The 22,241-nt window shown below is 52.6% G+C and overlaps 8 protein-coding genes across 8 annotated transcripts; 4 read left to right on the top strand and 4 right to left on the bottom strand.

The window, feature by feature from the left end:
• Nucleotides 1–1,151: 1,151 nt before the first annotated feature.
• On the top strand, nt 1,152–1,806 carry BU25DRAFT_412639 (uncharacterized protein; the record flags this gene model as incomplete). The annotated part of the gene is made up of 2 exons (XM_033706840.1): nt 1,152–1,680; nt 1,732–1,806. A coding segment is annotated over exon 1 (233 nt), but the record flags the coding sequence as incomplete, so codon positions are not given.
• A 1,356-nt stretch (nt 1,807–3,162) lies between these two features.
• Nucleotides 3,163–5,090, top strand: BU25DRAFT_432861 (general substrate transporter; the record flags this gene model as incomplete). The annotated part of the gene is made up of 8 exons (XM_033708746.1): nt 3,163–3,239; nt 3,290–3,381; nt 3,438–3,716; nt 3,769–4,172; nt 4,221–4,370; nt 4,417–4,598; nt 4,647–4,702; nt 4,750–5,090. 8 exons carry the CDS (start codon nt 3,163–3,165, stop codon nt 5,088–5,090), a joined length of 1,581 nt encoding a protein of 526 aa, XP_033559797.1.
• Nucleotides 5,091–6,392: 1,302 nt separating this feature from the next.
• Nucleotides 6,393–8,340, top strand: BU25DRAFT_345717 (uncharacterized protein; the record flags this gene model as incomplete). The annotated part of the gene is made up of 3 exons (XM_033703061.1): nt 6,393–6,607; nt 6,661–7,110; nt 7,164–8,340. 3 exons carry the CDS (start codon nt 6,393–6,395, stop codon nt 8,338–8,340), a joined length of 1,842 nt encoding a protein of 613 aa, XP_033559796.1.
• A 137-nt stretch (nt 8,341–8,477) lies between these two features.
• BU25DRAFT_116562 (uncharacterized protein) lies at nt 8,478–9,724 on the bottom strand. Its single transcript, XM_033700394.1, has 2 exons — nt 9,300–9,724; nt 8,478–9,250 (listed from the first exon to the last, which is right to left on the bottom strand). The coding sequence occupies exons 1-2, from the start codon at nt 9,496–9,498 to the stop codon at nt 8,616–8,618; spliced, it is 834 nt and encodes a 277-aa protein (XP_033559795.1). The 5' UTR covers nt 9,499–9,724; the 3' UTR covers nt 8,478–8,615.
• Nucleotides 9,725–11,442: 1,718 nt separating this feature from the next.
• Nucleotides 11,443–14,602, top strand: BU25DRAFT_412635 (uncharacterized protein). The gene has a single exon (XM_033706839.1). The coding sequence runs from the start codon at nt 11,689–11,691 to the stop codon at nt 14,212–14,214; it is 2,526 nt and encodes an 841-aa protein (XP_033559794.1). The 5' UTR covers nt 11,443–11,688; the 3' UTR covers nt 14,215–14,602.
• Nucleotides 14,462–16,224, bottom strand: BU25DRAFT_116465 (putative oxidoreductase). The gene is made up of 2 exons (XM_033700393.1): nt 15,312–16,224; nt 14,462–15,262 (listed from the first exon to the last, which is right to left on the bottom strand). The coding sequence occupies exons 1-2, from the start codon at nt 15,922–15,924 to the stop codon at nt 14,709–14,711; spliced, it is 1,167 nt and encodes a 388-aa protein (XP_033559793.1). The 5' UTR covers nt 15,925–16,224; the 3' UTR covers nt 14,462–14,708.
• Nucleotides 16,225–16,525: 301 nt separating this feature from the next.
• BU25DRAFT_423288 (inorganic phosphate transporter 1-6 /Pi cotransporter) lies at nt 16,526–18,318 on the bottom strand (the record flags this gene model as incomplete). Its single annotated transcript, XM_033708202.1, has 3 exons — nt 16,526–17,742; nt 17,792–18,212; nt 18,262–18,318. The coding sequence occupies 3 exons, from the start codon at nt 18,316–18,318 to the stop codon at nt 16,526–16,528; spliced, it is 1,695 nt and encodes a 564-aa protein (XP_033559792.1).
• Nucleotides 18,319–20,606: 2,288 nt separating this feature from the next.
• On the bottom strand, nt 20,607–21,749 carry BU25DRAFT_492856 (glycoside hydrolase family 6 protein; the record flags this gene model as incomplete). Its single annotated transcript, XM_033711671.1, has 1 exon — nt 20,607–21,749. One exon carries the CDS (start codon nt 21,747–21,749, stop codon nt 20,607–20,609), a length of 1,143 nt encoding a protein of 380 aa, XP_033559791.1.
• Between the last annotated feature and the right edge of the window lie 492 nt (nt 21,750–22,241).

Raw genomic sequence — 22,241 nt, 5'->3', positions numbered from 1 at the left:
CCTTATGCTCCTTTCGAATGGTTCAATGTATAACTCTAATGGGTGGACATGGGGCGGAGCCTGGCCATGGGACCTAACGAGTGGCAGATGAGACAACTGGTTTTGTGTAGCTCAAGCATACAGGTGTAACGCACGTGGTCAATCCAGTCAAGAGGCGAACAGTCAGTCAGTCAACAACCATCAATTGAAACGTTTACTACCATCACAATGTGTGTTTGCCCATCTTCAGATCTTTGACTCGCAGTTTCCCAGCCTTGCATCGACGCCGACCGCGAACAGAGCGACCGCTACCAACAAATTCTGCATCACATGATGCATCTGTCACCCTCGCAGTACACCTGCGTAGCCTGTACTCACCGCCTGTACGCCATCATCTCGCATACCAACCTCCACGCCTCAACAATCTACCCACAACATTGTCTCGCGGCAATAACAGATCATTCTCACGCCACCATAACCGGCCTGACGTAGTCTAGAAGCTTCTTCGAGGGTGCCATGTCTCTCCACATCTCCACTCATCCTCCCCACACGTACATCTCAACCTCGAAAATCTTCCCTGACAATCCCATGCCATGTATCAAAATCTACAAGGCTGGACCGGGAAAAGCGGGGGCGGGTGAGATGGTACAAGGCCCTCGTTTGGCCAGTGACCGGCTTTTGGTGCTACCATGCTGTACTGCATTGGGTTGATGGCAGACAAGCGTGACGCAAGTGTCGCCTTGCTGTGCACTGAAGCGAACCGTCGTGCAACGATCGAAAGCGGGAAGATCGTCATTACGGGGAGTCTGCAGATGGGCTTTGCTGGGGCTGTGTGGAGTGTGACTTGTGAAGTGTAATGTCGCTAGGCATGTGGCTAGAAATGTATGTCGAGATGCTAAACTTGGTATTGAAGGAGAGAAGGCCAGACGGTATACACTCAGCCCCTCCCCAACATTCCGTTGCAGCCCTTGTGCACATAGCACTCAAGCGTGGAAAGAGCGAAGCCAGTCAACGCACCTTACGGTGCATCGATCTCGGGAACATCTTGCATGCTGATGCGCCGAGACGTGCGACATGCTATTCCAGTCGCAAAATACGGATAGTGTGGAGCAGTGGGGTTTGCAAACTGCCCGTAATGTCAGAAGTGTTCGGCAATGCTGTCTCAGGTAATGCAGGTATGTCGTCTTCTAGCTCGTGCTGCCCCTCCTATCAGCCTTCTACGTTGCTCACCGAAGCCACAGAACTGGCTGCCGCAAAACACACTCGTATACGTGTATACATTTTCTAGCCGCATGCGTGGATGGCACTTCTGACACCTGTCCAGTCGTTCTCTCTGTCCACGGCCTGCCCACTATCCCACCCATCCACACCTTAGACTCTGCCAGATGCCCGGTTCACACTTCACCATACATCTCTCTCATTCAACCATAGTCTTCTCTCTGCCGCTCCTCATCCGCTGTCTCACAACATCGCCCTACACACCCTTACACAACCACTACATCAATCCAGCCCTCCACCGGACGCAGCGTCTAGACCCTCTTCGGAGCGACGAAACGACACAGACGCAGTGTCGTCTTTCGGCTCCGCTGACCTGGATCGCGGTCGGATGCGGGTGTAGATGAGGCCTGCTCACCCCGCTCACTACTCGGCAGACTACATCATGCTGTGTAACGATGCTGAAACGATGGTTATGTAGGCAATCTGTAGGGCGGTAAGCGAGGTGGGAAAGCATGTGATGGTTGTGTCTTTTACTTTTTTTGCACCTTCGGGGAAGGTGTGCGTGGGTTTGTGGGTGCCGAGCGGATGGGGAGTGAACGTGGGTCATGGGTTGAACTTGGGGGCTGACGCGTACGGAGAAATGAGGAATAAGAAACGTGTACACGGATTGTTTGCAGGTGGCTTGCAGATTCTGATCGAGTATGACTTCCGCGTGTCGAGTCGAGGCATGGCGTGAGATAATACTATATTGCGTCTGTTTGGTAGACGGTACTTCGCGGCGGCAAACATCCCTCGCAGTGAAGTCATCGTCGAGTGGTCGGTGTTCGAGGTATTTTCGGGAAGGTATATGTTTGAAAAGGAACGGCCTCCTGTGACTTCGCTACTCCCTTCGTAATCTGGCATTCGTAACATTTTCGATTGAAGGAACAGGATGTATGGAGACACTGATCATTCGCATCTTTCTCTGATCACGGTAAATCTTAGTCAATTATGCAAACCATGTTAGATGGCCAGTATCTTTACTTCCAGTGAAGTAGGTATGCTGTGTTGTTCGATATTGCTTTTAGACAACGGATGGTATATGGGTCCTCAATCTTCTCGAGCGTCCTCCTAAGAATTCAACGTGTGGATCAGCGAGGGCATACGAGATGGCGACATTGTGGGCTCCATTGCTGCAGTTATGTAAATTGATCGATGAGACATTTCGAGCGCGTCTTGAGCGAGGTCAAGATTGCCGTAAAGATGTCGATTAACACGCTGGAAAAGTCGATGCTCTGACGTCATCGATGTTACTCACCAAAGGGAGCTTCGATTTCGAAGAAAGCATAGTCGTCGGAAACAACAACGTCGGCTTTCGAGTCATAAGGATTTTGGGAAGTTGCGCGATGCTATCGATGCGCCTTTGAAATCGCAGCACCTTCTTACCCCGCTCGCTGTACTTTCCGCGTCTCATCACCCCCCGGGCAACCGCCTTCCCCAAGCTAGTAAGCCGGCCAGCATTGTTTCCGCCTTGTAACCTCGCCACCACTACTCCCGGGTATCTTTTTCCTCTTTCCCATGCAACTTGATCGCTTATGCAGCCCTTTCATAGCTTATGATGTGGGCCGCAGGACCTTGGCTCTCAGATGGACGAATAATGACGGCAGTGTGTATCGATTGCCTTGGGGTATGGGGGATGTGATTCGAAATCTGGGGAAAGGTGCATCCTCGTAACGAGGAAGCTCAGAAACATCATCTATTATGCCGGTCGACAGACGACATTATTCTACAAGCCCCTCCTGTGTACCGTATAAAAGGTGCCGATCTCGCCGTACTGAATCCTGAATGACTGCGAACGTCCTTATCCTTCGAATTGTGGCTTTGTACGATCCTTCATAGAGCCTTGCAACCCTGAACTGTATGTTTATACATGTCCTAAGCGAAGCAGCCGTAGAAGCGATCGGCCCCAATCAAGCATCAGCAAACATGCCACGCAAGTACCTTGGAGGGTCAGGCGAAAGGCTTACGGTCTGGATATCGATTGCAGCCTCGACTGTCTTGATGTAAGTAACCATCGCAGATAGTTGGAGTCACAGCAATTGACAGAGCACAGTTTCTATGGATATGATCAGGGCGTCTTCGGCAATGTAATCATCTCAGAAAACTTTCTCCATACGTTCGGCTACCCGTCCGCGAACATGCAGGGTGCGTAGACCCGAAGTTCTAGAAGGCATATTCTAGTGTGATGACAGCTGATACAGGGGTAATGACTTCGATTTACAACATTGGCTGCTTTATTGGTGCCATGAGCACAATATGGACTGGCGATATGCTGGGCCGACCTCGTCAGATCATACTTGGCTCCACCGTCATCGGCATCGGCGCCGTCATACAGACGTGCAGTTGGTCTGTCGCAAGTATGATGGTCGGACGAATCGTAGCGGGGATAGGAACTGGCATGAACACTGCTACAGCTGGTGTCTGGCAAGCGGAGACAAGTAAGATGAACAGTAGAGGAAAGCTGGTCATCATTCAGATGGGTGAGAACAACCTCCAAATTCCTCGTAGCATCTGACTGATCTAGCTCACTAGCCAACTGTATCACGGGCTTCAGCATCTCGAACTGGCTTACCCTTGGATTCTCGTTTGCGCCACGAGACGTAGCATGGAGATTCCCACTCGCGTTTCAGTTGTTCTTCACCTTCTGCATTTATGCCATGTGCCCGTTCTTGCCGGACTCGCCTCGACTCCTCATCCGCAAAGGCAAGCACGAAGAAGCCCTAGAAGTCATCGCTGCTCTAGAAGGTCACGACGCAACTCCTGAGTCTCCGACGGTTATCACGCAGTACAACATCATCAAGGACATCCTTGACCGTGAGCATATGAACACATACACTTGGTGGCAATTGCTCAGTGGCAAGGGCCCAAGTGGAGTTCTAAGACGTATGATCCTCGGCGCATGGATGCAGGCCATGAACCAGATCTCAGGAATTAATGTATGTTGAAGTGATGAGGTATTGCTCTGCAACCTAACAAAGTTTCAGGTCACCAGCTACTACATGAGCTACATCTTCATCAACTCGCTGGGCATATCTGAGCTGTTGTCAAGAATATTGGCTGCTGCTGGGTCTCTTGATTATCTTCTGTTCGCTTGTCTGGCGTACTTTGTGATCGAACGCTACGGAAGGCGCAAGGTGAGTGCTTCTTCGCAAGCTGCTGGACCGCGCTGACATATGACAGGTCATGATGGTTTCGGCTGCGGCTTGCTCAATATGCTGGATTGTCATTGCAGCAGCTCAAGGTCAAACCGAAGCCGGCGGAGACTTTTACAAGTTTGGCATAGTGGCGGTCTCATTCTTCTTCGTCTTCTTTGCGAGCTTCGGCATGGGTGTTCTTGGTGTACCATGGCTGTACCCTACTGAGTGCGTATTGGATCCTGTGACTACCTTCACCAGCTGATGTGTCAACAGAATTAACGCCCTCGAGATGCGAACGAAAGGTGCATCATTGGCAATGAGCACGAACTGTGAGTATCAGTGACGCTAAGATTGGCAAAACAGCTAACTTATGAAGGGATCTGCAACTACGTCGTTGTTCAAGCCACATTGCCAGGAATACAGAACTTGAAATACAAGTTCTGGATCATTTGGGCTGTGATCTGTTTCGCCTTCATTCCGATCACCTACTTCCTATACCCAGAAACTGCGAACAGAACACTTGAAGATATCGATCGTTTCTTCGAGACTCAGCCTGGCATCTTAATCCACAAGAATACGCTGGCAGTACAATTGCATCGACCAGCTGAGTTCATCGAAGCGGACGCACGTATCGCAAGAGGTGAAGTAGGCGATATGGGTGAAAAGAAACGGCGCAGCGTCAGTACTGAACGTGTGCAGACCAAAGAAGCTGTATAAATCGTCTGGATGTGTCTGGTGGTTGTTAGTCCTCGCGCAGTGTTGTTACCCTGCCTCTTTCGATTGCCGAAGCTATTTCAGACTGTGGGAGCCATGCTATGATGATGAACGCACTGCTTGGAAGCGGCAATTGCTCCCGAATAAGTAGTCGTAGTGCGCTCCGCAAGACTTCTTATCATCGTTGTGTGGGTATGCCAGGAGGCGTTCTTCGTTTTCTCATCAAGCAAGCGAACTTTGATATATGATCTGACGTATCCCTATGTGTACTCCAGATTTGAAGTCAGAGACCTAAGATTCAGAACGGCGTATGCTACGAAGTCTGCATGCCGACGCACGGACACTTCATTTGTTTCATGTTTCCGTCGGCATCTCCACTTCACACCCCCACTGCGCTCCTGATCTCATCAACACCAACGACGCGATGCCACATCCATGTCGGCGTTACCTAAGCCAAGCCTGTGCGAGGAGCGCAGGTCTTGTCCATGCAACGCATTGCTTTCACGATTAATGACAGGCACGTGGCAATTCTGGAAATGCCCCAATCCGTCTGTCAAGGGCTCGGCATAGATGCCTCTTTCCTGTTTCCCTCTACGATGAATTACGCGTTAAGCTGCCAGACTTGAATCGGTTCAGCAAGAACCCAGGACCGCCAACAACAGAAGCTACAGCATCATCATGTGAGCTATCAGCATCAACGCAGCTTTGTCAATGCTACACTACAAGAAGACAACTTCCACGGTAGTCCGCCACCGTTGTCGTCTCGATGGTCCCGGGTAGCTCTACCGCCCATCGCTTCGTTCCCACTGACCCGGCACCGTTAAAGTGGAGACCACAATGTCTCAGACATCTGGGTAAGAACCAATACGACTGGATCCTGGATCCTGGTCAGGAAGGATCAAAACGACGAAGTCGACAAGTCGCCAGCCTTCGACAAGGCTTGGCCCATTTGCCCTGTGGAACCAGCGAAATTTCGGCGGTTGCTGTGCTTTGCTCATAAGGTCAATGGAGCTGCTGTGATGTTCTCACCACTTTGGCAGTCCAATCTTCTTCTGTTTTCTTGTCTTTGCTTTTGCAGCTGTGCTGCGTCCTCTCCTTACGATGATCTTCAATTCAAGCGACAATGCGCTAGCCGCACGAGCTCACATTCAGAGCGAGGAGGGCACCGCAGTCCATTACTGGGGCTATGCGACTCGATATCTTCCATGCACCAACGATGCTGGGTCCTGCGAGTACCTCGACTCGGTATATGAAGCTCATGAGAAGTCGATGATCTACACCTTCATCATGTGGGTAGTCTTTGGTATGCTGTTACTCGCGACGGTCTTCTCGCGACTCCTTCGGCCAAGCAAGAAGAACGGAGACGGTGCTAGACAAGGCTTCTGTTATCGACTGGTTCGACTTGTGGCTGCTATTGTCAGAAGGTATCTGGTACCTGAGTGTCAAAAGGTGTTCAAGCACACAACAAGATTACAGATTCTGGTTCTGTTCGTTCTTTGTGCCTATCTCACCGCATTCTCGTAAGTTCAGGTGGCGGCTGCTACTTTTCAATTGAATAACCCACCACACCCAGTCTGGCCGGTATTACATATAAGACATGGGTGACTCCAGTCAAAGGCACCAATCTGCACAACATTCGCAGCGGCATTGGTGGCTTTGCCGACCGCCTTGGTGCGTTTGCGTTTGCCTTGACTCCCTTGACAATCGCGTTGTGCGCCCGCGATTCAGTACTCAGCTTGCTCACTGGTATCCCATACCAGAGCTTCAACTTCTTGCACCGCTGGACGGGGCGAATCATCTTAGTCCAAAGCTTTATCCATGCTATCATATGGACCATCGTCGAAGGACGACTCTACCAGCCCCAACCGACCGTATACATTGAGTGGATTAAACAGAAGTACATGATTTGGGGCATTGTGGCACAGAGCTTTATCACCTTTCTCTTCGTCTTCAGCCTGAGGCCTGTAATCCGCTGGACAGGTTACGAGTTCTTTCGCAAGTCCCACTTGATTGTTGCTGGCCTGTACGATGAAAACTTACCTTCCCTCTCTATGAGTTCCGCTAACCAAGGTCCAGATACATCGGGGCATGCTGGGGCCACTGGGAACAACTATCATGTTGGATGATAGCATCTTCAGCCATCATGGGTTTTGACCTCGTCGCACGCACAGTCCGTACCTGCCTCATACACTTCAGGTACAAAGATGGAAGCAGCGGCTTCGGCTTCCGTTCCATTCCTGCGAAGATGGAGGTCCTCAAAGACCCAACAGGGACAATCATCCGCATGACGTTCTCCTACAGCCATCAACCCTGGGAACTTGGTCAACACTTCTACCTTACCTTCCCAGCGCTCAGCATCTGGCAATCGCACCCTTTCACACCAGCATCGAATCCAACTACAATCTCTCCAGTGCAAAGCCATGTTTACATCATCCGCGCCTGCAACGGCGAGACCAAAAAACTAGCCGAACTTGCGGAGGCAGCTGCAAGCCGCTACCCTTACGGCGACGACACGACACCAGTTATTCTGCAAGGACCATACGGCGGCTCAATCCTGAACGATGAGGTCTCAAACATCCTCGCCATCTCCGGCGGCACAGGCATCACCTATACCCTCCCCATCATCATGGCCGCGGTCGCCGACTCGTCACCCATAAGCAACATCGAACTCGTATGGACTATTCGGCATCTCGAGAATCTGGCGTGGATCAGCCCCGAGCTGGCGTACCTGAAGTCGCAGCTCGACCAGACGCTCACACGAACGACTAATAGTCATGACAAGGATAAGATTGGAAAAGCGCCGATTGTGAGCGTGGAGACGAAGAAGCGCTTCCGGATCCGGATCTTTGTTACAAGGCCTGACGCTAGGATGCTTTCGCGACAGCAACAGCCTCACCAGCAATACGGAGAGAAGAGCAAGGATTACGGGTTCAATGACAAGCTTTCACCTGTACCATCAGCGTCAAGTACTTACTCAGCGCCTCTGAACCGCGGACTCGAAGATCTGATTCAAGAGCATCCCAACTTTAGCATCACGTACCTCGACAACACACGGCCGGAGGTTTCGTCGTTGGTCGATGCGTTCCTGGATGAGACAGTGGAGAAGGGGAGGACGCAGGTCATTGGCTCTGGGCCGCCGGAACTGGGATCGCAGATCAGGACCGCTGTTGCGGCAAAGAACCGGCCTGGCGATGTGTGGCGCGGGGATGATAAGCGGGATGTCGAATGCGTATGGGATGATAGGATGGGTTGAGATGGTGTACATGAGTTTCACGCTGCATTGCTTCCTACCGCAGCGAGTGCTACGACCGTTCTTCAGAAGAGCACCGAGTCCAAAAAGACTGGCGCTGAGTGCATCCATCGCTTTACCTACCCATGAGAATGGAGAATCTGACCACGACAGAATTTAATCGTCATAGACTACAGGACGAATCAATATTTCGCGAGTCACATTATCTAGCTTTTCGAGGTCTCGGGAGCTCCCAAGAGGCCTTGTTGCTCAAACTCAGCAACCGTGAGTGACATACTTTACTTGCACACGTAGTAATTCTCCTTCAACGCATCATGTAGTCGTGCGAAGACTCCGCCGTGCCATGTTCTGAAGTCCTTCCACTCATCTGCCGGCGTGCATTCAGAAAACATGTTCAGCCATCCTCCCACGATCAGATCAGCATAGTTGGCCTCCTTGCCCTCCAGGTACGGGCCATCTTCGTGAACAGTAAACAGCTGAGCCAATGAGGTGAGTGCCTCCTTGAACGATGCCTTGATCCGCTCCCTTCCCTCACCCTGGACGGAAAAGTCATCCCAGGAGCTCAGATGTGCGCGTTTGAGAAAGACCGCTCTCGTGGCCTCGGCCGTCTCGGGATTGAAGGGCATGTAGTATGCGACCAGTATTACATGAGCTGTGAAGGTTGCATCGACATGCCAATTGAACCGAGCGTAGGCTTCATTCTTTGCGCCCTCGTTGGTAGTCAAAGGTATGAGGATTGTTGTGTCCTTCTGAGGGCTCTCGTAGTCGAGTCCTGTGCGTGTGGAATCCTGAGGAAAGAGGCGGCCGCCTGAGTCCGGGAACGTTTCCTCGAGGTAATTGGCGATGTCGAAGGAGTCACCAATGACCTTGCCTGAAGGGTCTTGCAGCATAGGTAGCGTATAAAAGTTGGAGCCTATGACCATAGTAAACATTGGCATACTCATAGATAGGTAGATCCGTACCATCATCAAACTTGCGAGTGGCCGGGCAATGAAGACCCTGTCGGACCTTGGGAATGTCGGGAATCTCGACCCAGGTCGTCTTGAAAGGCACGTCTTTGAATGACAGCGCCAATCGGCCTTTCGAGGGGTTTGGCGCATATGACCGTGGCTGGAGGGGTGAGGAGATGTCGTAGAAGATGAGGGGTTTCGGGTCTGTCATCTTGAAGGGCCGCTGGAAGTTACAATGTCAGCGTACTGTCGAAATAACCCTCGGTTGATATAGAGGAGGTAGCGAGCTGTATACCACTCCTAGCAGATGGTAGTGCAGACTCAGGTGCTGACTTGCAGCTGAACGTCTCTAGCGCGCTCGGTCATCATTCAAACACACGCTAATTCGGACGCTCCCGCACCTTCCCCGCACACACCGGTGTACCGTACCAAGCAACGAGGCAAGTGCACCTTTCGAACTGACGCCAGTCGCGGGTGCGCTGTACTGAATGTAAGCTGCCCAGACTCAGACTGTCAAGCTCCTTCCCTTTCGGGCTTGTTGAATTTCGCCACAACCCCAAAATCTTGGAACTAAATCTTCGCATTACCAGAGGAGCTACTGCCCTCTCGTCTTCCATAGTCTTAGACTCAGATAGAAGGTTAAACCAATCAATCAATCAATCAATCAATCAACTTCGCCACAACCTGGCTCGTTGCGTAACCACAAAGCGCAGTTGATGCTGGCTGTCGCAATCAGCGTCGTTGGCACCGCCTGTACGCCGAATCTGACTGCAACGCCGGCTGTCTCGATGCCTCGCAACAAGGAGCTGTATCGAATTTGATCCCAGGAGAGTCGGACAGGATGCCAATACACCAGTAGATGTAATTCTCGACCATACCCAAGTTGATACGCTCGAACATGTATACGCCGAAATCTCGACCGAAAGACTTTTGATCGCCCCAGTCCAGTACTGGTCACGTTCGACGGTACTCGATTCTCCGCAACGAGGCTGCTCGAGTCTTCCTCCTTCAAGGCTGCATTGTCTAAGAGAGGCAACATCAACAGGCACCAGCGGCTCGGCACGCTAAGAACTTTAGCTCGAATGTAGGAAGTAGGAAACCTTACGACTTCCATGTCTGGCGATTGTCTTCTCTTTGGTGGTTGCCCGACTGGTCGTGTTCGGTGTGTCATGATATCAAAGGCGCTGCGTAGATACCTAACTAGCTCAGGATCTGGTTGAGATGGTTCATCGCTGCTCGAAGCATTGGGAAACCTAGAATGTACATATCTTAGCCCAAAATGGTATCAGAATGAGTGTACAGGGCGACCTTGGGGTCAATGCCTAGATACTGTTGATGATCCACTCCATGGTTATTCTGTATATCCTGGTATGTTAAGCTTTCGAGTTAGTACTCTTGAGGAAGTTGGAGCGACTTCAGCCGCACGCACATCTGTTCGACACAAGGATCTCGGTAAACGACGCAGCAAGACTTTCCGCCACGTACGTTGGGCTGGTGGCAGCGGAAGGAGAGATTCTTCATGTTACCCCATGACTTCCACATGCATCGTGACGTTGTGACACTAGGCAGATCCTGAAGAGCATCTCTAAGCTGTCACCAACTCCAGCTGCAGTAACAGTCGTGCATTTGAAGGTTGCGTTAATTGACCTTTCTCGTGGTGTTCAACTCTGGCATCTTCGTGGTATCCTAGGATGAGTCTTGGATTGGGATGAGTGTTCTGGCTGGAATGCACGCCGGCAGGGGTTCGAGGCCTCAGCTCACCACAAGAAAACAGGCACGCCAGAGACAGCTCGACGTATTGCCCCCGTTGGATGTTCCCAGGTCAGCTACAAGGGAGGTAGAAGTTCGTGTACCGGGCGACTGCGGTGGTGCATATCTAACGCTTAAGGCTCTGCACTCTATTGGACGTGGCTGGCTGTTTTGCTGATAGCGGCCAGGAACTCACAAAGTAGACCATCTCAAACGGCGCAGCTTCGAGGCCACTCTGAGCGCGTAATGTCTTTCTGTCAGTCGTCAATGACTGGGATGTAGTTGGGTTGGGTGTGGGGAGGAGTGGGGAAAGCATTGACATGAGCCGCACCTGCCGTCGCCGCAACCCCAGCAACGGGGTTTTGTTTGGTGAATCCTTGGCTTGCTGAGGCTCAACTCAACCACATCTTGACGGCAGTCCTGTACGATCTCACGACGCTACGACTCCGTTCTATACGCATTGTTACGACTACGCACCGTCTTTTGTAGCGAGATACTCATTTGGCGCTTTCGCCTGGTGTCGCAACACTTCAGACGTCATTCGCCCTACTACACATTCCTGGCCGTCCTTCCTTGCGCCTACGCTGTCACTCCACGTCAACCCCGGTGCTTTTCGGATGTGACAGGCGTGCATCACGTGTAGTCATACATCATGCTGGGCTTCAGGCCGCAGCTCTCGGTAGCAAAGCGGAAACCGCAAGCCTACAACCAGGTGGAACGTGACCTCGAAGACGGCGAATATAACGAGAAGCGCTATGACAGCGACGACAATGACAGCTACACATCCTCGGACGCATCGAGTCCGTACTCGTCAAGGGCATCCTCTGGCGCCTATGATGTAAATCCGAACAACCCACACGAGGCCAGACCCCTCGCACCGAACCGCAAATCATCGCGCACGCATCGAAGAACACCGTCGAAGCCATCCGTAAGCGCATACAGCTACCGAAACCCTCGCGCATTCACACGATACTTTGGGTTGGCGATAGCAAGTACATTGGTCCTGTTTATATGGTTTCTGTTGCACAGCAGCTGGGACTCGATACGGAATGCAGAGCTCAAGCTGTACAAGTCACCTCCTCCGCCGCCAGTATGGGAGAGCTTTCCATTCTTAAAGCGCTATCATGGTGGCATACGGACTTTGGTCAGCCGCAAGGAGAACGTTCCCGAGTACCCTACGAAGGAAGACATTGATCCTGAGCTGCCGCCAGCGGAGAGCAAGCAGGAAACGGCCAAGGATAGACGGGCAGATGGCGCAAAGGTTCCTGACTCGGTACCCTTCAATCCGTATCCGGACTACAACAGCCTCAACTATGTGGATAAATACGGCCCTGTCGAGACCTGCTACCTGGACGCGAAAGATACGGTCGCAGTCCCTGGACTACGAGCATATAACGGGGTGACGAAGGGCATGCCTGACAACGTTATGGGCAGCTACGACCTGCTTGGTCTGAGGAACGACGTCTGCTTCGAGCGCTTCGGACGCTTGGGGCCGTACGGCATGGGCTACAGCAAGAGAAGGGGAGGTACCGGTGCTGGCATGGAAGGCGACCGCGAGGGCATCGAGAAGGTCTGGGAGGCCACACCGGAAGTTGACTACCGGAACGTCAAATGGGGTGAGGCTGTGACTCGTTGCTTGAAGAAGAACAAAGGGCGCTTCAAGACGCAGCCAAAGACTCGCGACGACGCATTCCAAGCCATGGCGGTGCAGAAGCGACAACTTGATGTCACTCTGAAGGCCGACAATCAGACCGAAGCCGATCAGCCGCTTACCGAGACTGTCCGCCAACAGCAAAAGGCTACCTACAACAAACTCATTCCACGAACCGCAGTACTCATCCGCACATGGTGGGACTATGAGTACGATGACGAAGACCTGATGTATCTGCGATCCATGATCTCTGAACTCAGTCTTGCGTCTGGCGGTGAGTATCAGGTGCATTTCCTCATACACGTCAAGGACGACAACAAGCAGATCTGGGCAGACGAGAAGGTTTATCAGGAGGTACTGAGCAAGTCTCTCCCAGCAGAGTTTGCCGGTATGGGCACTCTATGGTCCGAACGGCAGATGGGTCTCATCTACGGTGGTGTCGAGGAGTCTATGTACCGCGACCTGCCTGTTCATGGTGCATACCGTTCGACTTTCATGCCCGTCACCTACTTTGCGCACCAGCATCCCGAATTCGAGTACATCTGGCACTGGGAAATGGACGTTCGATACACCGGTCACTACTACCACCTCTTCAGCCAGATCTCTCGGTGGAGTGAAGCGCAACCTCGAAAGGGATTGTGGGAGCGCAACGCTCGTTTCTACGTCCCATCCGTCCATGGCTCCTGGGAAGACTTCACCCACATGGTGCGCGTACAGACCGAGCATGGCACCAATAGCAAAGCCAACACTTGGTCATCGCACCTCCCGCCGAACCCACATGTCACCCAGCCCGAGCTACAGAAGCCAGAGAAGCATATTTGGGGTCCGGAAAAGCCTCAGGGCTACCCTGACATCGAGATCGATGAGGATGTGATACCACCACATACTTTGATGGAGGACAAGCATGAGTGGGGTGTAGGCGAGCCAGCCGATCTCATTGTGTTCAATCCACTCTTCGACCCAGATCGAACCAATTGGATTTTGAACGAAGATGTCACTGGCTACGATCGCAAGAACGGCCTCCCGCCACGCCGAACGGCCATCAACACTTCCGGTCGTCTGTCACGCCGCCTGCTCGAGACCATGCACCGCGAACAGTCTCACTTCCGCCACACCATGTTCAGCGAGATGTGGCCCGGTTCCTGCGCGCTACATCACGGCCTGAAAGCCGTCTACGCCCCACACCCTGTCTTCATCGATCGCAAGTGGCCGACACAGTATCTCGCCGCCATCTTCAACAACGGGCGAAACGGCGCATCTGGTGGTGCCAGGCTATCTGTCTTCTCAGACGAGCGACAGCACAACTTCCTAGGTACAACATGGTACTATCACGCCGGATTCGCACCGAACCTGTGGAAGAGGTGGATGGGCTACAAAGTCGACAACGACGGCGGCGAGGAGGAAGAGCTTGCTGGTGAGGGACGAATGTGTCTCCCAGCTGTACTCCTGCATCCGGTCAAGCAGGTTGATCTTATTCAGGAGCGAGTTGAAGAGGCGAAAGATGCAGCGGAGCACGAGCACCCGTAAATGCAAAATTTGCTCATCATTGGGTATGGCGTTTATGAGCCTTTGGCGCTCTGACGAAGGAGCTTTCGATTCATATACACGATCATGATTTACAGCATTCATGTTGTACATGGAATATGAGAGCATTTCGTAGGCCCCTTCTTAGGTAGCCTTGCATTGTATGTATAATACCAGATACACTTCGCCACAACTTTGTCCACTCAAGTGTCCTTCGAGCTAGGCTGGTATCACACATGCACCAAGATGCCAAAACATTCCAGGATTCGCGCACACTCTCATATAGTCTTCCATCACTATTAGAGCATTCAACTCTTGTGAACCATGTTCTTCATGCCACGTCTTTGTGGCACAAAAGCCTCATGTAGTTATGGCCGTACGAGCTTGAGGAAGGAAAGGATAGCAGTAAGTTGTTTCTGATTATCGCCTTGAGTCTCTCAACCCTCCCACGCTGTACCCCTCAAACTGGAGGTACCAAGAATGTTCGCACCCATTCTCTATGCGTTAAGCAATTTCTCTATCAACGCCGCCCTCTTCGCCGCGTCCTCGAGACTCACCCAGCCATCTCCCGCATCTCGACCGTCAGCAAACGCATGCAAGGTCGCTGACACGGCGCGAGCCGGGACAGGAAGCGCCGCCTGCTCCGAGCTCCAGCTCCACTCCACCTTCTCGACACTATCATCCTCAAAACGATGGACCTGGATCGTGATAGGCTTGTCGTCGCTGGGATCAGCGTCGAAGAAGCTCTTTGATGGCGAGTCGACTCTGATTTCACCATTCTGAAAGTTGATCGTCCATGTTAGAGAAGATGTGCCAGGGAATGGCTGGCCGCGGCGGAAGAAGAATGCAAGGGTGGCATCGTCTGCTATGTGCGGAGAGGGTTGTAGCTGGGCGTTGAAGGAGAGGAGATCGGGGACGTCAGACTTGACTGTTTTGATGATTTTGTTTGTTGAGGAACCCCGGATGCGGATGTCTGGACGCTGGATCTGCGTCTTGGCCTGGACTGTGGAAGGCTGTACATCGCCAATGACCGACAGTAATACATCAAGGGCTGTTGTCTGTTAGGAGGCTGAATGCTCACCAGTAGGTGTTAGACTCACAATGACCGACGCCGATCGAGATAACGTTTCCACCGACTTCCTTGTGAGTGAAGTATTCGAGTCCAATCGGCAAGATCTCGCGGTCGTTCGTAGCTCCAAAGACACGTGCGTCTGCACTCAGCAATTTGCCCAGTTTTACATCGTCGCCATTTATGAGAGCCCTCACTTTCGACACGACTGGGTTCCATCGTCTTTGCAACCCAACTGCGACCCGAGAACCACTCTGCTTCGCCGCCTCAACAATCTCTTCGATATGCTCCTTCTTACCCGCGATAGGCCATTCCACAAACACGTCTTTGCCTGCCCTAATGCTTGGAATGATCACCTCGTAATGCTTGTCGACTCTTGTATTGCATATAACAAGGTCGATGTCTGGGTCCGCAGCAAGATCTTCTGGCGAGCCGTAAGCTTTGGTGTCAGCCGGGAGCTTATACTTCTCGATGGCCGAGTTTGCTGCATCAACACTGCTGTTCAGAAGTGCTTTGATGGCAAACTTGGACCGCCCTGCCTCCGAGAGCAGGCCGGGAAGGTGAGCTGCGGCGGCCCAGGAAGTGGCGCCCGAAGACGATAGTCCGATCAGCGCTGTGCGCAACGGATAAAGCTTGGTGGACATAGTGTGTCAATTTTGCGATAGTCGAAGAATGTTAGTCGTCAAGTTGGGAATCTTTGTATCTGAAGTGTACGTAGAGTCTTGCTTAGTAAGACGGTCACATTTGTCAGCTCGCGCTGAAGAAGTGCGAGCTCATGCATACATGGCGACATCGCGTGAGCTTCAGCCATGTTCCTCTGTCAGCAGTCTGATCCTCGGAGATTGCAGGGCCTCAAACTCCATGCACCGTACGTGAGAACGCTTTACTGGCCTTGCGGTCTCACGACATCTTGGTGCTGCAATGGCGCATCTGCCCCTCACGCCGAGACAGGTAGGTGGGCTGACATTGCGATATGCATCCTTGCTCCAGGAAGTGATGCAACAACGAGGATGGCTAAAAATCCGAACACCGTTGTTAGATTTTTAAACCGTGATTGTGCGTGCATGCTGAAGCCTGTCATATGCTGCAATTGTTAAGCATCATCACCCTTGATCAACAGGTACACAGTTCGAACAACCAAGCTAGTCGTAAGGTATTAGGATGCAATTTGTACACAACCGCGCTACACGAAGGGATATCTATCAGAAAGGAATGCTAGGCACGAAAAAGCTCTTCAAAACGGCCCTAAACCTTGGGCTCTTCATCGCTACCACGCTCAATGCTCTTGTTGGCAGCTGGTGCTCCCGTTATCGACTCGTTGCCCATGTCCCAGTCCATTGCGAGATCCTCCAGAGTTCTCCTCTTCGTCTCAGGGATCAGCAGAGTGGTAAAGATACCGGCGAACATGAAAGCAGAGAAGATTTGCATGACATGGTTGAGCCAAGGGTTGGCATCCTTCGAGGTAGCACCACGAGTGCGGAGAGGAGCAATAGCACCCTGGGCAATGATGGAACCGATCTTTCCGGCACCAGCAGAGATACCGTGAGAAGTTGAACGGTAGCGAGTAGGGAAGCACTCGCCGGGGACAATGAAGGTAGTGGTGTTGGGACCCCAGTTGAAGAACAGCTGGATGAGAACGTAGATGGCCAACATGGCATGGCCACTGAGGTGGTGGTAGGCGAAACCCCAGATGAGGAACAGAATGGTGAGCATGACGAAACCGACGAGCTGGAGGATCTTGCGACCAACAGTATCGATGGTCGCGACAGCCAACCAGTATCCGGGAATCGCACCAGCGCAGATGAGGATGCAGTTACCAGCGGCCAAGTTGTAGAGCTTGTGGTAGACGGTAGCACCACCTCCGTAGCCGATAGCCTGAAGGACTGTAGAAGAGTTTAGCCCGAGACCGTAGAAGGCGACATCGAGCAGAAGCCACGACATGGCAGTTCCGAAAAGAATCTTGCCGTTCCTGAGTTTGCCGTAGAAACGGAAGAAGTCAGACCATGAAGCCTTGGGGACCTCAAGCTGAGCAATGGAGGCCTGGCGGGTGGTGGCCGCAGTAATCTCATCAACATCGCCCTCGCCCCTCTTGCCGGAAACATAGTGGTTAACATCAGCGTTAGCCTTCTCGATGTCACGAGCGACATCGAAGGTGTAACGGGGCGTCTCGGGAATGGTGAGACGGAAGTAGAGAGCGCAGACGGCAGGGACGATACCGATACCGATCAAAGCACGCCACATCTTGTCAACAGCAACCTGGCATTCGCCAGTACAGTTGGCGTAAGAGCTAACGTTGTCGAGCTTGGACTTGAAGCCAACAGTCAAGCAAACCATGACGATGGCACCACCAAGCTGGCCGAAACCCTGCATGGCGAAGACAGCGCCCATCATGGCACCTCTCCACTTGGTGGTAGCGAACTCGGATGTGATGATCGACGAAAGAGGGTAGTCACCGCCAATACCTAGTATCTGTTAGACCAGTTCAGGTTGGCCTCAAGGAATGCAACTTACCAATACCCATCAGTACACGCCAGAAGATGATGAGACCAACAACGGATGTACCAGGACCGGGACCAACGAGCGACTGAGCAAGAGTTGCAACAATGATGAGAATGAGCTCAAGACCGTACATCTTCTTGCGACCAACGATATCAGCGAGGGCACCGAAGCCGACCTGACCAAGAACGGTACCGGCGGAAGTAGAAAGCTTGATGGCGGTATCCTGGGGAGTGAGGAGGACACCACTCTTGTCGTGCTTGTAGACAACACCGAGCATGATGGTCAACAAAGAGACACAGAAGATGTCGTAGCTGTCTGTGAAGAAACCAGTTCCGGCAACGAGAATGGCGCGAACATGGTACCAGCCAAAGGGGGCCTTGTCGATCTCAGCAAGTGCAAGTCTTCGGCGCTCATTAGGATCCTCGATGTGAGCCTGGTGGTGTCAGTTGGAGTCTCACAGATCCATGTCGGATTTTGCTTACGAAGTCGTTGACAGTGTTGTGGAACGCGCTGTTCCCTCCTGCTGTCTTGACGGCCATTGTGAAGGAGTGAAGCTTCGCCGAGCCTGTACCAAGAAAGTCAAGGAAATAAACGAGGCTTGACTGCGGAAGCGGATGTTGAACCTGGGTTGGATTCTGAAGCCGGGCATAAGCACAAGCTATATACAGACAGCGCAAGCTTCTGCAGTGGCATGGTGTGTTGCTTGGCTGGTGAAGGAGACTATATCTTTAGCCAATGAGAGCTCGTCACACGAGCACGCAGTCAGATTTGCAATGCGCGAGACGGACTGGCCGGGCGTTGGGAGGCCTGCTTTGCAAAGGATCATTTTCTGTCGCAAGCCCAGGACGCCACAATGCTTGTTAGTCGCGGCGGCTGTCAACCTCGAGCGTCCCAGAGTTCATGTTGGGCAAGCGCAGGCAAACGCGTCCGTGTGCAGCATCAGCTCGGCAGGCGAGTCTGGCCAATGGCGACCCCGCGTGGAGAAACGTGGGGCTTGGCAGCAACTTGAACTTCGCTGCTGATACGACGCGAAGCTTTTCGATCCTCCGGCGATGCTTGTGAATGCTTGCCAGAGCGCGGCATCACCGTGACCGCGTGGCGTGTAAATCGTGGATACCCATCTCACACTACCAAGATTGATCCTCAATGAATGTATGAACGAAGTTCCTGGCCTTCGCTGATCCGATTCACAGGTTCACGATGGACCCCTGCGCTCCCGGACCATTGCCCGCATGATGAAAACGACCTCGGAACGAATTGACACTTGACAGTGACTTGCCATCGAGCTGCAATTCGAGGCCTGATCGCGAATCAAGCCGCGCGGATGAGTGTTCGTACCGGCGCTCGAGACCTAACGGTCATAGTACAGACCACTTCTGTCTACCTACTGCATGTGATTTCGCTACAGCCAGCTACGGTTATTGGACCGAGTTTGGAAATTATTTTACATCCTTCTGTATCCACTTGGAGGGACAAGGCCCTCGTTACATTCAAGGACCATCCAATACGACACTGAACGTCTGATCTGTAATAGGCCTTACATCCAGAGAGTTTCCAACATCCAATCTCGACTCTTCACAACAAGACGCTCATGTCAACCAAATTCTCTCCCTGCAAGCGTCCCACTTTGGGGCCCCGGTGGAGTGGTGAGTCTGGACATGGTAAGCTAGCATGGCGCGAGGGCCCGCCTGCAGGTCTTCCGTGGATAGATTTAGGCAAGGGACTCGATCTCGCGGTTTTCGTTGACGCCAGCCCAGACCCTAGGAAAGTCCCACTAATGTCGTTTCTCGAACGCTTGGAAGTGGGGTCATCTCCAGCGAGGATTTGCTTTTCGAGAAGCTGTCGAAGATCAGTCAATATTGCATCCGCGTCATTACAGTCCAGTGCGGCGCGTCGAGCTGTACCACTCAGATCTCGATGTTGCTACACGCTCACCTCAAACTTCGTACATGCTCAGATCCACACAATTGTCACTACGCCAACCACGCTGAAGCACAGTGCTGCCACGAGGGTCACACAGCACAGTGGCAGACACCAGGTTCATCATCGTGCATAGGGCGATCCACGCTGCATATCCGGACCCATCTGCACCCATGTCATACCTCGCCCCTGCATCCGATCAGAACGTGGTCTGCATATGTAGACACAGTGTGGGCAATAACGCAGGCATCAAGTCTGGTTCCGCGAATAATTGGCACTGCATTCTATACCTTACCCAGCGACGTCTGAGGCGTCCGTTAACGGCGAATATTGCTTCAAGGCACTACAATAGAGTAATGGCCCTCCAGACTGTTGATACTCGAATATGTGGAACCAACAGACTGTTACAAACTGGAGACAGAGCCGACTTCGACAATTCGCAATTCCCTGCAAGTCCAGTGAAGATCTGTCTTGTGACACATGAGGCTGCCGTTCCATTTTGCAGATGCAAATCATCGTCGATCTGAGACGTCAATACAGCACATCAACTGGGTAAACATCATCAAGAGACTGTTGATCGTATCTGCCGCGATCGAGTGCGTCATTCAGCACGACCATACAAACCATACCATACGATGCTCAAGCCAGGACCAAAGCACAGGAACTGTCGTTTTCTACCTTGAACTTCATCTTTCACCCCTGCTTTGCGATCACCTCCATCCGTTCACTGCGCTGACACGATCTTCTTGCAAGTACTTCGCAGGCGCTATTAGTATGCCATCATTGCCAGTAGTCTAGAGGTCGCGAGAGCCAGAAGGTAAGTGAAGTCTGCTTCTATGGTCTAATACAGTCATCTGCCATCGGTCTATCGTCCCACTCTACAAGACACCATTCGACACTCAGACATCTAAGCCTTCTTGTAAGTCGGCTCCAGCGGCGGCTCAGCATTCTTAACCAACATCTGCACGTACTCATCAAACCATGCGCCCGCCGCTGGCGCCCCCTCCAGCCCACACCGTCCATCACTCTCACCACCAGGCTTAATCCACACAAGACTATCAACATACGTGTTGTTCGTCTTGGTAGTCGGCGGCGTGCCAAATCCACTGGGGCTAACATTGCACCATTCGCCCCACTCCTCCCTCGCACCAGGAAGCGCAACCCTTCCCTGATCAATGATGAACTTGGACGGCAGACCCTCGGCCTCGAGATACGGTGCGAGTGCGGAGGCGTAGTGCGACTCGTCCCAGCTGGGGGAGTACTCGGTGTAGTTCTCGCGGACCTTGGCGTTGAAGGAGTTGTAGTTTGACACATTGGTTGCATACCCGCGGATTTTGGCATTGGAGTTGAGTTTCTTCGCCATCGCAACGACCTTGGCGAACACCTCCGCCGTCGGCTTCAGGTTGTCGGCCCATCCGAGCCACCCGCCGTGCGCGGCGTCGATATACAGGTGGATGTTTGACGCCTGCAGCTTGGAGATTGCGTACGCGATGCCCTGCTCGTAGAAGGGCGTGGCTTTTGCGCACGTCGCGATGCCCTGGTTGGTAACCGCATTACCCAAGCTGTCTGGCTCGAGGACGATGGCGAAGGTCAGATCTTTGGCATCTTTGACGAGCTTGGCGTACTTGTCGACGAACTGCGACTTGTAGAGTCTGAAGCCGTCGTTGTCGAGGGTCAGCTCGCCCGCAGACTCACCAGCCGAGCAGTCGCGGTCGGGGAGGTTGTACAGGACGAGTCCGACGATCATGTCCTTGCCTGTCTTCTTCTGCGCGCGGGCTTCGGCGATGGTGCTGGTGATGTTGGACAGGTGGGCGCGCGAGGTCACCCATGTGAAGGTGGAGATCTTCTCTGCGACGGTACGGGTGCGGGCCGCGTTGAGGGTGTCGTTCTTAGCCTCGAACGCCGCTATGGTCTGGTCGAGCTTCTTGCCGTAGCTGGAGACGACGTGGCGATCCTTGCCCTCGAAAGGATTGGGCTCGGGCTTTGGCGCGGCAGAGACGCTGCTCACGATGGTGGCCGTAGCCAGGAGGAGGGAGGTGAGATAGACCATCTTGCTTGTCTCAAGCGTGCTTGACTATTGACTCTTGAGTGAACTGAAGCTGCAGGCTGAGCGAGCGTAGCGAACTGGTGAGTATAGCATCGAGGTACATTGACCTTATATACAAGCCATGTTTACACCTACTCTACCCTTAGTGTTGGTATACATCCCCGCCACCCAGTGCTTACCCTCTCGAGCACAATATACGGTGCTGGCGGCCCGTTCCAGAGTGCGGGATACAATCCAAGACCAACTTGCCGGGAGGAGGCTCACCATTCGACCAGGATCGCTCGGTAGGTGAAGTGTATGTAGCCAACGAACGCTGCCGCTTGTCAAGATGTCGTCTTCGGCTGCTCATAGCTTTACGATCTTTCTCATCTCGAACTGAAGCACGTCACTCGACGCCCGCAACCCATTCCTTCTTTCGCATCAAAATATCAAACCCCGAAAGCATTTCGCCAGATGTGTTATCGCGAGGACATCTCTTTTCCGAGCAAGATTCGA

The sequence above is a fragment of the Macroventuria anomochaeta genome (genome assembly GCF_010093625.1).
Source record: "Macroventuria anomochaeta strain CBS 525.71 unplaced genomic scaffold BU25scaffold_25, whole genome shotgun sequence".
Classification (NCBI taxonomy): domain Eukaryota; kingdom Fungi; phylum Ascomycota; class Dothideomycetes; order Pleosporales; family Didymellaceae; genus Macroventuria; species Macroventuria anomochaeta.
The sequence above is the reverse complement of the archived record's forward strand: the minus strand, read 5'-3'. Positions and strand labels throughout refer to the sequence as shown.

Bases quoted from the DNA above. Each gene is read 5' to 3' on its own strand.
- BU25DRAFT_116562 (XM_033700394.1), bottom strand. From the start codon at position 9,498: ATGACAGACCCGAAACCCCTCATCTTCTACGACATCTCCTCACCCCTC. The intron at 9,251-9,299 runs GTACGGATCTAC...CTATGGTCATAG, and splicing joins CACTCGCAAGTTTGATGATG to GCTCCAACTTTTATACGCTA.
- BU25DRAFT_116465 (XM_033700393.1), bottom strand. From the start codon at position 15,924: ATGTCCACCAAGCTTTATCCGTTGCGCACAGCGCTGATCGGACTATCG. The intron at 15,263-15,311 runs GTGAGTCTAACA...AACAGACAACAG, and splicing joins CTCGATCGGCGTCGGTCATT to CCCTTGATGTATTACTGTCG.
- BU25DRAFT_412635 (XM_033706839.1), top strand. From the start codon at position 11,689: ATGCTGGGCTTCAGGCCGCAGCTCTCGGTAGCAAAGCGGAAACCGCAA.